Source organism: Pipistrellus kuhlii, unplaced genomic scaffold (genome assembly GCF_014108245.1).
Source record: "Pipistrellus kuhlii isolate mPipKuh1 unplaced genomic scaffold, mPipKuh1.p scaffold_m20_p_37, whole genome shotgun sequence".
Taxonomy (NCBI): Eukaryota; Metazoa; Chordata; class Mammalia; order Chiroptera; family Vespertilionidae; genus Pipistrellus; species Pipistrellus kuhlii.
The window spans coordinates 4,680,355-4,693,608 of record NW_023425537.1 but is presented as its reverse complement, the minus strand read 5'-3'; the positions used below and the strand labels follow the sequence as shown (position 1 = coordinate 4,693,608).

General features: G+C 61.8%; 1 protein-coding gene across 1 annotated transcript; it reads right to left on the bottom strand.

Annotated features, from left to right (window-relative positions):
• Positions 1-37: 37 nt before the first annotated feature.
• STAC2 (SH3 and cysteine rich domain 2) lies at positions 38-13,215 on the bottom strand. The gene is made up of 11 exons (XM_036407942.2): positions 12,673-13,215; positions 5,091-5,415; positions 4,671-4,768; positions 4,214-4,304; positions 2,891-3,003; positions 2,729-2,801; positions 2,538-2,599; positions 1,964-2,061; positions 1,551-1,602; positions 1,073-1,210; positions 38-601 (listed from the first exon to the last, which is right to left on the bottom strand). The coding sequence occupies exons 1-11, from the start codon at positions 12,760-12,762 to the stop codon at positions 497-499; spliced, it is 1,245 nt and encodes a 414-aa protein (XP_036263835.1). The 5' UTR covers positions 12,763-13,215; the 3' UTR covers positions 38-496.
• Positions 13,216-13,254: the final 39 nt, after the last annotated feature.

Genomic DNA, 13,254 nt, shown 5'->3' with positions numbered 1-13,254 from the left:
TCAGCGGACACAGAGCAGCAGTTGGGGGCTGAGGGCCGGGAAGGCACTCCTTCCGCCGGCAGCGTGGCCAGGCCGCACACATCAGGCCCAAGCAGGGCCCCGCGGCAGAGGGAGCGTGGGCCATGCAAAGCTGGCGTGGGCACAGGCTCTGCGGGAAGAAGCAGCAGGGAGGTCCCCCAAGAATGCCCCTCAGGGCTGGACTCAGCATGGCATCTGGACTGGGGGTGCCTGGGCACGGGGTGGTCCTGCCTGGAGCTCCCCCATCCCCCCCATTCTCTCCTCCCCCACCCCAAGTCCCAGAGGAGCACATCTTTCTGACACGCTGGGACCAAGAAATGGAACCTTCCTCAGTGCAGAAGCCTCCCAAGCCGTGGCGATGGCTGCTGGGGGAGAGGCGGATGGAGGGAGCGCGTGGGCAGATGCCCGCTCCCCTCCCGGGACCAGAAGCGAGGGCCAGGCACAGGCAGGGGTGGCATCTGGGTTCTCCTGGCTCCGCTCAGATCTCGGTCAGGGCGTCGGCTGGCACCAGGCCCCGCTTCTTGCCGCTGCTGACGCGGATGAAGCCGTCAGCATCCTTGCTCCTGCCCACGCCCACGCAGATCTGAGCCAGAGAGACACGGCGCTGAGGCCTGGCCCTGCCTGCAGCCCCGGCCCCGAGTCCTGCTGATGGCTCCCAGGGGGCCCCGCTCCGGGGAATGAGGAAACTGGCATCAGATGTGGCTGCAGACCTCAGCCGGGGTGCTGGGTGCAGATCCCATGAGGGCACAGGGTGCAGCAGCAAGATCAGGACGTCAGCAGACACAGAGCCGCACTCTGGGGCTGACGGTGACACCAGCCCCTCTCCCACATCTCAGCGGGACAAGAACTTGGCTGAGGTCACGCCACAAGCCGGAGGCAGGGCCACCATTCGAACCCGAGCCTCTGGACTCCCAATCCAGTGCTCCTCTCCTCCCCAAAGCTGCCTCCCAGGTAACGCAGCCCCCTGCCTGTGGCCACCAATCCCAAGCCCCCCTCCAGAAGAGGACAGAGGCCGCAGCCCCGCCTCCTGCAGCCGGCAGGGCCCGGCACTCACCTGGTTCTCCTTGAGGCTCAGGTAGCCCTGCTCCTTGTTCCCGGAGAAGGGCTGGCAGCAGCGCCAAACATTCTCGCCCGGCCTCACCCGCTGCACAAAGTTGGCCGGGAAGAAGCCAACCCGGTCGCCAATCTTGCCCTGGGGACGAGGCTGGCGTGAGCACCAGTGCCCCTGACCCCTCACTGCTTTGTCCAGACCCAGGGACCACTCAGAGCCAATGCCAGGTGCTGGGTTCTCTGCATTCAGCCCCCAGTCGGGAAGGGCGTCAGGTGGGCAGAGAGAGAGCTGAGGCGGCTGGGGGCGGAAGGAGGTCAAAGCAAGAGCAAGGCCTGAGGGCTGGTCCCAGGCTTGGCTAGAGCAAGTGGCTGGAGGAGGAGTGGTCTTTGGGGCCTGGAGAGAAGGGGGTTAGTGCCCATCGGGGGCAGAGGTTGGTGAGATGCCTACCAGGGTCCCTCCGCCTCCCACCCTGCCAACTCACCTTCCACCAGTCCTCGTTAGAGTCATCCACCAGCATGATCCGGTCTCCGGGCCTGGGGGGAGAGAGCGGGGCAGCATGGGGGGCGGGGTGGGCTGGCCCTCTCTGCACCCCCACCCTCCTGGGCCACAGCCCCCCCATGTGGCCCCTCAGCGGAAGGCGGATTCCCGATGCTCTCATCAGAGGACACTGTGTGACCTCAGGGACAGCGGACAGGGCCGGGGCAGGGGCGGGAGCCATGCCATCAGCGCCCATTCCCTCTCGGACCCGGGGCAGCTCTGCTCCTCTCTGGGCTCAGCAGCCTCCAGGATGAGGGAGAAGGTTCCCGAAGGGCCCCTCACACTCGGTTCCCAAGGAGCACAGAGCCTGCGGTGGGGCAGGGGGCCGCCAGGCGGCCGGGCACAGGGAGGACTCACTGCAGCGCCAGGTCGTTGTTCTCCTGGGGCAGGAACTTGTAGAGCGCCACGTAGGAGTACATGGGCCCCACGTCCTTCCGCGGCGGCTGCTTGGGGGGCTGTGGAGAGCTCTGGGTCAGGGATGGGGGGCCACACCCTCTTCACTCCGCCCGCTGGCCTTGACCTTGCTACCTGGGGGCTGGGAGGTGGGACACGGGGCTCCTGGGTCAAGGACACGGAGAGGCCAGGCTCTCCCAGCTGCTGTGCGCACACACACACACACACACACACACACACACACACACCCCTGCGGGGACTGGGCCGGGATGGAGAAGAGGATCCTCTGCTGCCTTCTGCACCCTGAAACGGCCCGCCCTTGTGGGAACAGGAGTGGGAGCAATAGGCATTGGGCCAGTGGTGGGAGGGTGACGCCCCTGCCTGCTGTGGCCACTCCCCCTAGCATCGCCCACCCTGTAGACAGGCGGCGGGCTGAGAATAAACGATGGAGCAGTGACACTTCCTCTCCCCTGTCCCCCCCCCCCCCCTGTGGGCCAGTGACACCTGGCCTCCTGGGGCTGGCGCCAGCACCCCTCACCTGCTGCCCCGGGCTCTTCTCCTCCGGTCCTGAGCCTTCGCTCTCTGCGGGGGCTGTGAACACTGCAGATGCCAGGGGCGGGGGAGGGGGGAGAGGGCGGAGGGGGGAGGGGAGACAGGGTGTGAGGCAGCAGGAAGCCACCGCACTGGCACTGTGACCCCTTCCTGCCCTGGTCCTTGACCTCCACTCACCATTGTCGCCAGGGCCCTCCTCAGAGCTTCGGATGCTGCTCTCCCCATCCTCAGTCAGCTCCTCCCGCTCGCTCTGGGGACAGACGGAGGGAAGGGTTCAGGCCCTGGACCCTCATCCGCAGAGACCCCTGCCCCGAGGCTCCCCTCTGGTGCCCACCATACCAGGCTCCGTGTGGGGGACTCAGAGGCGCTGCTGAAGCTGGAGCGGTTCATCAGTGCCAAGGAGGTGCCATAGCGTAGGGTCTCGTAGACCGGGTCCACCTTCCCGCTGGCGCCTGCCAGGGATCCACGCTCAAGGCCGGGCACCCCGCTGCCAGCCTCGCTCAGCCCCTGAGCCCCGGTCTCAGCCCCGGCTGCCCCACCGCTCAGCATCCTGGAGGCTAAACTCTGGTGTCCCCTCATCTGCCCTTCCCTCTCCCCCCATCACAGGGAGAGCCAGGTCCTCCCACCGAGCCCACGAGCCCACACAGAAACTGCGGCATCTTTGACCCCTCCCTCTCCTCACTGCCCACATCACTCCGTCATTTAGTCCTACCTTCGGAATGTTCTAGAACCTGCCCACTTCCCTCCCTCTTCACCGCTACCAGTCTGCCCCAAGCTCCAAACTCTCTCTTGGCAACCATCACAACCTTTCGACTACTTTCTCTGCTTCCACTGTGCCCCTCCAGTCCACACAGCAGCCAGAATGCCCTTGTGAAAACACAACAATTGTCCTTAGAATAAAGTCCAGAGAACAATCACAAATGGAGCCCCAGGCCCTGGGCCCATGGTCCTGTCACACCCTCTCACTCTCACTCCCTGAGTCCCAGCCATATTGTCTTTTCTTTTTCTTTTTTTTTTTTTTTTTTTTAATATATTTTATTGATTTTCCACAGAGAGGAAGGGAGAAGGACAGAGAGCTAGAAACATCAATGAGAAAGAAACATCGACCAGCTGCCTCCTGCACACCCCCTTCTGGAGATGTGCCCTCAACCAATGTACATGCCCTTGACCGGAATCGAACCTGGGACCCTTCAGTCCACAGACATACGCTCTATCCACTGAGCCAAACCGGTTTCGGCTGTCTTTTCTTTAACTCCCCTCAGGCCACACCCTCTGCCCACACTCCCTTCCCCAGAGCCTCAGGGGACTAACTCCCCACCCTCCACTCTTCCCGGGTGCCTCTCCCAGGCTCCCAGGTTGGGGACGGTGGCTGCCTTCTCCTCTCTTTATTTCCTATCCTCGTTTCATGCGTCCATCTGGTGTGATTATGTATTTCACGTCCAGCTTCCTCACCGACCACGAACTTCATCTTCCCTGTGGCTGGCACAATGTCTAGCCCTTAGCAGGTGCTCAGTAAAGTTTTGTTGAAGGAGGAGTGGGTGAAGGAGCCCTACCTTCAGAAGGGAGCACCCCCAGAAGGGAAGTGGTGGCGGTGTGACCCAGGCGGCCCCCGGAGGAAGGCGCGGGCCCACAGTGGGCTCGGGAGCAGCAGGGGGTACTCACCGGTGGGGGGAGACTCTCTGCTGGCGGCACAGGCTGGCGGCGGCTCATGCACCAGGAGCGGGGAGCTAAAGTTGCGACGGAAGGAGGAAGACTAGGGCAAGAGGGGGCGGAGAGAGGGCGTGAGGGCGCCGTAGCCCGTGGAGTAGCTGATCTTCCTCAAGGCCACATGGGGAACCAGCCTGGAGGGGGACTCCTTCCCCCCGGGGGCTCTCCGCCAGCCACCTCCACTCATTGTCTTTTATTTTATTTTATATTTTATTGATTTTTTTTTAACAGAAAGGAAGGGAGAGGGATAGAGAGTCAGAAACATCGATGAGAGAGAAACATCGATCAGCCACCTCCTGCACATCCCCCACTGGGGATGTGCCCGCAACCAAGGTACATGCCTTGACCGGAATCGAACCCGGGACCCTTCAGTCCGCAGGCTGATGCTCTATCCACTGAGCCACCCACTCACCGACTTGACCGGGCATTGCTGGTGGGAGATCTCCTCGGAGCACCAGAGGTGGACACTGACTTTGCACGTCTTACAGCGCAAGCCCTGCTTGGAGTTTCCTGGGGAGAGTTGGGTTCAGAAAAAGAGGTTGATTGAGAGAGGACACCCCCATGGGCAATGGAGCAAAGGAGGCAGATGAGGGAGGAGGGGGACGGGAGGGGACCAGTCTCCGGGACCAGCATCTACCCCTCATCCAGTCAGGGTGGGAACTTGCACTGAAGCCCGAGTTGTTAGTAAACACAGCAAGACCTTGACCCCCACCCCAACAGTGCTCATCTGTCTGCCCGGGGTGAGGGGCACAGCGAGAACTGGGAGCCATGACTCTCAGGCCAATCCCCGTGCCCACCCTGGCCCCTCCCCTCGCCCGCCTCAGGCACCTACCCACAATGAACTGGTGGCACAGCTCGCAGGGGTTGGCTCGCTTGAAGACGTGTTCCTGGAAGCTGTGCAGCCTCACGGGTTTGAGAGATGCCAGGGGCCGTGGGGCCGGGCAGGGGGAGGGGGCCGGGGTGGGCAGGCCCCTCTGGGTGGATGCCTGGGGCGGGGAGGAGGGGGGCAGCGGGGTGGGCGGGGTCAGCAGCACCTCCGTGGGGCACTTGAGCTCGGAGCCGGAGCCGGTGCCGGAGCCGGAGCGGAGGAAGAAGTTCTCCACGCTCTTACTGCGGAGGATGGTCCTGAGGGACAGCGAGCGCTTGAACCGCTGGAGCTGAGGGAGGAAGGGGGCTGTGAGCGGAAGCCCAGGAGGCTGCCCCCCCCCAGGACAGCTGTGTTGGGGCCAGAGGTGAGATGAAGTTCCAGAACCCCAGAGGCCTCCGGCGACCTCGGTGAGCAGAGGAGTCCGGCTGGGCAGGCGCACAAGGAGGGGTGGTGGGGACCGTGGCCAACTGAACAGCCAGGGAGGCCACCCAGGAGGGTCAGGCTTTCCGATTTTCAAAAGAAACCTAGACTTCTATGGGAAATCGAACGGAAACACATTTAAAAGGGTTCATTTCCCCCCCCCCCCTTTGCAGAAATGGTAGTATACTGTTTTTCCTGTACCTTGCTTTTTCCACGTCACAGTAAATCTTGGAAGTCATTCCATTCCAGTACTTACAGAGATCCATCATTCTTCTTTATGGCTCCACAGGGCTTCGTGGTATGGGCACACGGTTTACTCGAGTTAACAAATGCTTTGGGGGTCAAACACAACACACCAGGTCCAGGTGTCCACCTGTTCTTTTATTATTATTATTAATAATATTGATTTTTCACAGGGAGGAAGAGAGAGGGATAGAGAGCTAGAAACATTGATGAGAGAGAAACATGGAACAGCTGCCTCCTGCACACCCCTACCAGGGATCTGCCCGCAACCAACGTACATGCCCATGACCGGAATTGAACCCGGGACCTGTCAGTACACAGACCGACGCTCTATCCACTGAGCCAAACCGGTTTCGGCTGTCCACCTGTCCTTGACAGGGTGGAAGTGGTCATCCTGAACCCTCGTCCTCAAGGCTGCTTTCCCTCTAAAACTCCTCTCCAGCCTGTCCCCTACGATCGCCTCATCCCTCGCACAGCCCTGCCCTAATTCAGGCCACAGCACCCCAGGCTGATTGAGGCTGATTGAGGGCACAACCTTTTGCCTCCACCTGCTTTATATATATGTTTTTTATTGATTTGAGAGAGAGGAAGGAAGAGGGAGAGATAGAAACATCAATGGTGAGAGAGAATCATTGTCGGCTGCCTCCTGCAGGTCCCTTAATAGGGATTGAGCCCACAACCTGGGCATGTGCCCTAACTGGGAATCAACCATGACCTCCTGGTTCATGGGTCTGCTCTCAACCACCAAGCCACACCAGCCGGGCTGCCTCCATCTGCTTTCCATACAGGGAGGACCTTGCTAAAAACTTTTCATGGCCCTAGCCAGTTTGGCTCAGTGAATAGAGTTTGGCCTGTGAACTGAAGGGTCCGCAGGTTTGATTCCGGCCAAGGGTTATGGGCTCAAACCCTAGCAGGGGATGTGCAGGAGGCAGCCAATCAATGATTCTCATCATTGATGTCTCTATCTCTCTCTCTCCCTCTCCCTTCCTCTCTGAAATCAATAATATATATAATATATATTACAGAGAGAAAGGGAGAGGGATAGAGAGTCAGAAACATTGATGAGAGAGAAACATCCATTCACTGCCTCCTGCACACCCCTACTGGGGATGTGCCCGCAACCAAGGTACATGCTCTTGACCAGGAATTGAAACCGGGACCTTTCGGTCTGCAGGCCGGTGCTCTATCCACTGAGCCACACCGATTTCGGCAATAATAATATATTTTTAAAAACCAAAAACAAAACTTTTCACGGCTCCTCAGGACCCAGCAGAAGCCCTCACTTCAGACGTGAGACTCTGTAACTTGGGCAAACCTGCCTTTCCAGCCCAGGCCTTCCGCCCGCCACCCAGGCCTGAGGACTCATCCTGCTCTGTGCCCCTGAGCTATGGGCTTATTTGTCCTCTTCTCGCCTCATCCAGTTAATACCCTCTTTATCCTTCAGGATTTCCCGTGACTTCCTCTTCCGGGAAGCTGTCTCTCCTGCAGGAATTCCATTTAGTGGAACCACCCCCTCCTCTGGGGCCAGCCGCCCTGACTCTGACTTCCATTACAGCTCCAATCAGGTTATGTTGTTATTCACTTCTCCTTCTCCCCAGAGCCCGGGAGCCAGCCCAGGGCAGGGGCCGAGGCTGCACATCTCAGCACAGAGCCTGCGCACACAGTGGATGCCCGGTCAGTGTTTGCTGAATAAATGAGCAAGTGGCTGGAATCCCAAATGGAGCCCGTCTGGAGTGCAGAGCGGATCCTGCAGGGAGGATCTGGTCCTCACGCACCATTCCCGAGCCTGCCCAGAGCGAGACCTGGAATCACCTCCACCCACATCCTTGCCCCACTCCCCTCCTGTGGAGAGTGTCCACCCCCCCCCCTACTCCTTCCCACAGCAATAGAAAAAGGGGGAGGGGGGCTCCCAGAAGCCTGGCTCCAGACAGGAACACTTGGCCAGGGTTCCCGGCTGGCACACCATGCAGCCTGTGTGCCATGGCAGCCAGCCTGGCGGCGGTGCCAAGAGGATGGAAATGGTGGCCCCTCCAGGCCTGGGGCGGTCAGCCGGCAGCGAGACGGATGAGGGGAGCGGAGAGGGAGATGTTTGGGCACAAGGGAGGCCTCATGTGCCACTGCCAGCTGTGAAGCCAGAGCCCAGGGGTGCCTGGCACCCTGAGCTGCCCAGCGCCTTCCGAACGCAGCTTTCCGGACCGCGCTGCGGGCTCTTTGTGTGCCTGTGAGAACGGGGCCCGGCCCGGCATGCCTGCGCGCTGAGCCAGAGGTGGAAGCCGGAGGGCCAACGGATCCGGACACGAATGTGATCTACGGGCTAACGGTGGCTCCGGGGGCTTTCACAGACAGAACACACAGGCCTCCGGGCGTCCGTGCTGGGAGTGGGGGCCGAACCAAACCTGCTGTCTGAAAGCGCATCACTTCCCTGCCTCTCTCCGTGACTCAGTTTCCCCACATCCAAGAGGAAAGAGGTAGGACTGCGTGCTCTCTAAGCAATGCAAGGCTCTGGGTCCAAAAAGCAAAAAAACATAAACGGATCGCTATAAGGGGCTGTCATTGTCAGTGAGCTGGGAGGGAGTTCGCACTTTTTCTGCAACATCTCATCCATCCTGGCTCTGCCCTCTGAGGTGGTGACCGTGATCCTACCCCCCTTTCACGGGAGGAACTGAGTATCACTGGCCTGTAGGCACCCCTGGCCATGGAGAGCAGCCCCTGCCCGGCCCCCCAGAGCCACCAGCCACACAATGTTCCCCAGCTCCGACTGTGCTGGTCACCCTGTGGCAGGAAGCACACCCACTCTTGGGACGGGCACCCCACCTTCGGGCAGCTGCACTCACTGGACGGCGCTTCCCCAAAGAGACCTGAAACCCGCCTCCTGCCACTTCTGCCTGCGGGCCCTGCTCCTCCCGTGGCTCCAGGGAGGGCTGCTCCCTCTCACACACGTCAGGCCTTCAAATATCAATAGTTTAAGACGGCAATCACGTCCCCTTCCCCAGGCCATTATTTTCATAGCAACCTCCCAGCATCACTACCATCCTCCCCATTCTCCCCTCCAGCGGCCCCCTGGCCTCGGAGCCACCAGCCACACAGTGTTCCCCAGCTCCAGGGCAACCCCGACTCTGTCGGAAACTCACTGGCTGAGTGTGGGCACCGGGTACCACCTGGGGAGGCTGGCAGATGCCAAGGGCTGTGGTTGGAGGCAGGAAGCAAACGGCTCGATGCCTGCTCCCTCCAGAGACACTGGCTCGGCTGCACAGTGTCATTTTGGTCCAGCCTGGCCAAGGGTTCCCATCCCGGGGCTCCTTGTTCCTGGAGAAGATCTCTCCCCACCTCCCCGCCAGCTATGTTTTGGGCGCCCGCACATCCTGGGACCCATTCCCTGGCACAGGGAGGGGTTGCCGTGTACCCTGGTGAGCTGGACCCTCTTCCCTTGGATCCTGTTCCATCCCAAGGCACCTGGAGCTTGTCTGGCTTGGGGCCTGAACCACCAGCCCTGTTCTTCTGAATTCCTCCCCACTTCCCCGAATCCTAGGCCAGGAGTGGGAATGCCAGGTCCACGGGCCATATAAGGCCTGCAAAACCACCTGGCCTGGCCCTGCCAAGGCATTCGGGGTGAGTTAATTGAATGTCTGACCAAATAGAGCAAGCTCATTTCTAAGTTGGCAATTGTGTATGGCCCACGCATGATGTTATAAACACCCGAATGGCCCCTGGCAGAAGAAAGGGTCCCCACCCCTGCCCTCTCCATTCCCTGCTGTACCTCACACCCCCTGCCAGCTCCTGAAAGGGCACGAAGCAGCTGGCGGTGGGTGTTGGTGGACTTGGCACAAGCTGACTCAGATGGCAGAGCTGGCATGGCAGGGTCTTCCCAGAGATGGCACCAAAGGGGGCGATCGCGGGCCCTGTGTGGTAGCATGGGATGGGGACCCAGAAGAGGAGGTGCTGACACGAGGAAGGTGGCTCAGTAGCTTGGGTGCCAGGGTGAGACCCAACCGCAGGGAGGGCAGAAGGATGGATTTGGCAATAAATGCCCAGGGGCCCCACTGATGGACAAGCCTGGGATGTTGGCTTCCCTGCCTGGTGGGTCCCGGCCCCCTCTGGTGTACCTGCCTCCAACTGAGCTGGGTGGGCAGCAGCCAGCCCTCTTCCTTTCTTCTCCCCCCGCACTGCCACGGCCTGGAGATAGAAGTTTCCTTGAGACAGGTTGGGGGAGGAGAACGAAAGGAGGCTGGCAAGGGTCCTGAATTATTCTCTCTCTGCCCACCTCTGCCCTCCTGACCCCCAGCCCAGCTTGTTATTACTGAGTTATGGCCGAGTCCTTCCCAAGGGTGTGGCACAGGGGAAGGGCACAAAGGCACAGAGCGGCCAGGCCAGGTGTGCACTCCTCCCTGCTCCTGGGATAGCCCAGGCTCAGACCCAGCAGTGACTGGCATTGGAGGGTCCTTGGGCTGGGAGGGGGGCAGAGTGACTGGCATTGGAGGGTCCTTGGGCTGGGAGGGGGGCAGAGTGACTGGCATTGGAGGGTCCTTGGGCTGGGAGGGGGGCAGAGTGACTGGCATTGGAGGGTCCTTGGGCTGGGAGGGGGGCAGAGTGACTGGCATTGGAGGGTCCTCGAGCTGGGAGGGGGGCAGAGTGACTGGCATTGGAGGGTCCTTGGGCTGGGAGGGGGGCAGAGTGACTGGCATTGGAGGGTCCTTGAGCTGGGAGGGGGGCAGTGCAAACCTGCCCGGCACAGGCCTCCCCCTCCTCACACAACTGTGCTCGAGCCTGCTGGCTGCTGAGGCAGCACTGCCCAGGCCTCCTGCCTGCGCTCACTCCCGCATGCTTGTGGGGAGCTAAGGACAGGGCAGAGCGGCCAGGCCTCGGTGTGGGGAGCAGGCCCCCTAGTCCCTGGGGAGCAGGGAGGGGGCTGGCATATGTCTGTCCAGGGTGACTAAAGGCCACTGAGAAGGCCAGGGGCCTTGGGCCTCGGGCTGGGGCTCAGCTCCTGGGACCCTCTGCCGGAAAGCAGCAGTCACAGGTATTCCAAGCACAGCCTCCTGCCCCACACCTCTCTCCTTTCCCAGGATTCACGTGGCTTTCTGAGGGGGGGGTTAACTCTGTGGTCTGAGAGCCGGGGTCTCATTCTCAGAAAGGCCAGGAGAAGGTCAAATGTATATCTGATAAAATAAAAAAAAAAAAAAAACAGCCCTGACTGGTTTGGCTCAATGGATAGAGTGTCAGCCTGCAGCCTGAAAAGTCCCAAGTTCGATTCCAGTCAAGGGCATGTACCTTGGTTGCGGGCACATCCCCAGTAGGGAATATGCAGGAGGCAGCTGATTGGTGTTTCTCTCTCATTGATGTTTCTGACTCTCTATCCCTCTCTGTAAAAAGTTAATAAAATATATATTTTAAAAAAATTTTTAAAGTGTATATCTGAAGACTTGGACAGGAAGACCCACTGGGTCCCTCTGGTTCAGGGACGGGGAGCTTCCTGGGTGCCTCAGCCAGACTCCACTGTGGCTTTACTCACCTCGCCCTGGTCACCCCCTTGATGACCTTGACCTTGAATTAACCTTATATCCTGGGGTGGGGGGAGGGGGCCAAGACAGAATGAGGAGGAAGAGGGCATTGGAGAGAACTCCAGATGAACTAGATACTACCAGGGGGAGCCAAAGACCCATCTATTCTGGTCCTCACTGCCTTCCTCTGTGTAACAGGAGCAGGGCGGGAACAAAATACCCGGCGAGGGAAAGGAGGTCTTGGCCTGATGTCTGAGATGGGGCAGAGCTTCTCCCCATCCCCATCCCCATCCCCATCCCCATCCCCATCCCCATCCCCATCCCCAGGCCGGCTGAAGCTGCTTCCCGCAGAACTTGCAGGTGAGTTGAGAGCACCTAGAACTTTGGGAAGGGGGCGACAGATTAGAAGAGGGACGGGGTAGGGGGTAGGGGGAGGGGGAGGGAGGGGAAGGGGTGCGTTGAATGTGAGCGACGCCCTCACCTACTCCAGCGCCCGGAGTCTGGGCTCCGCCTGACTTCCCAGGGGAATAACGCATTCTCGGTGACTCCCGCAGGAGCAGCGATCATACATAATCACGGTTAATTATGATATTCATTAATTACGATGACTTCTCTCTCTCTCTCTCTCTCTCTCTCTCTCTCTCTCTCTCTCTCTCTCTCTCTCTCTCTCTCTCTCTCTCTCTCTCTCTCTCTCTCTATTTCTCTCTCTCTCTTCTTGTTACCCGTTACCCGCCCTATCCCACCCCAGCCTCGTCCAGATCCCCGGGTGCGGGGAGAGCAGAGCCGCAGCCACAGCCCGGGTCCCCGCGCCGGCCCCGCTGCCGCAGCCCCCGCCTGGCCTCGGACGCTGCGCACCCCCGGCCGCGGCCTCGCGGCCCCGGACTAACCGGGCGGGAGGGGGGCTGCGGGGCTGCGGCGGGTCGGGAGACTCGGCGGTAAACACGTAGGGCAGCCCCGAGAACGCGGGAGAGAGAGACGCGCCCGGAGAGACAGGTCAGAGACAGCGGGCTGTGGAGACGTGTCCAGAGACGCGGGCGGAGAGCGGGGCCGGCTGCGCGGCACCCCGAGACCCCGCGGCCCCGCGGGGATGCGCCCCGCACGCAGCACCCGGCGCGGCCACTCACGGCCACACGCTCCCCCGCCCGCCCGGCTCCCTCCAGCCGCGCCGGCCCGGCCCCGGCGGCCCCGGAGGGTCCGGTGCGTCCGCTCATCACGCGCGCGAACCCACTCCCCCGCGCGGAGCCTCAGGAATCACACCTGCCCCGATACTGTGACCCCGGGGCAGCCGGACCCGGAGGGACCACCTAGGCCGGAGCCCCGAATCCGGCGTCCGGCCCCCGGGGGCGCCCGGCCAGGGGGGTCCAGGCCCCGCGCCCCCCAGTTACCTTGGTCTCTGGGAGGACGGACCCGGTCCCCGGGGCGGCGTGGGCGGCCGCGTCATCCGGCTCGCTCTCCTTCTCGCTCATCTCGGTCATGGTCGGGGGCGAAGGGCCGCGAGGACGCCGACACCCGACGGTCCTCCCGCCGCGGGGCAGGCTGCGGGGGGGCGCGGGCGTCTCTCCGGGACCCTGACGCCCTTCTCCGGAGACCGCCTCCCGAGGAGCCCCGGGAGACACCCGCCCAGACACGGCCACCCCTCACTCCCGGGCGCGGGCGGGGAGAAAGTTCCCGGGGCGGCCGGGCAGGGGTGGCGATTGCGCGGGGCGGCGGGAGCGGGACGACCCCGGGAGTGAGGACCGTAAGGACCGAGGGTCCGCGGAGGATGCTGCCGGGAGTCAGGGGAGGAGGGACGCGGGGACGCGGGGATGAGCAGCGGGAGGGAGCCGCGGAGCGGTCCTGGTCCGGCCACCTCCGCCGCCCTCTGAGCCCGCCCCCCATCTCCCCCCCGCCCCCCGCGGGCCCCGGCCCGCACCCCGGGGCCCCCGCCGCCCAGTCCTCGCCTCCCAACTTTGATTTAGGAGGTCGCG

Coding starts and splice junctions, on each gene's coding strand:
- STAC2 (XM_036407942.2), bottom strand. CDS start 12,762: ATGACCGAGATGAGCGAGAAGGAGAGCGAGCCGGATGACGCGGCCGCC. Junction 4,305..4,670: donor AGCAATGCCCGGTCAAGTCG/GTGAGTGGGTGG, acceptor CTCTTGCCCTAG/TCTTCCTCCTTCCGTCGCAA. Junction 3,004..4,213: donor CAGAGAGTCTCCCCCCACCG/GTGAGTACCCCC, acceptor GATCCCTGGCAG/GCGCCAGCGGGAAGGTGGAC.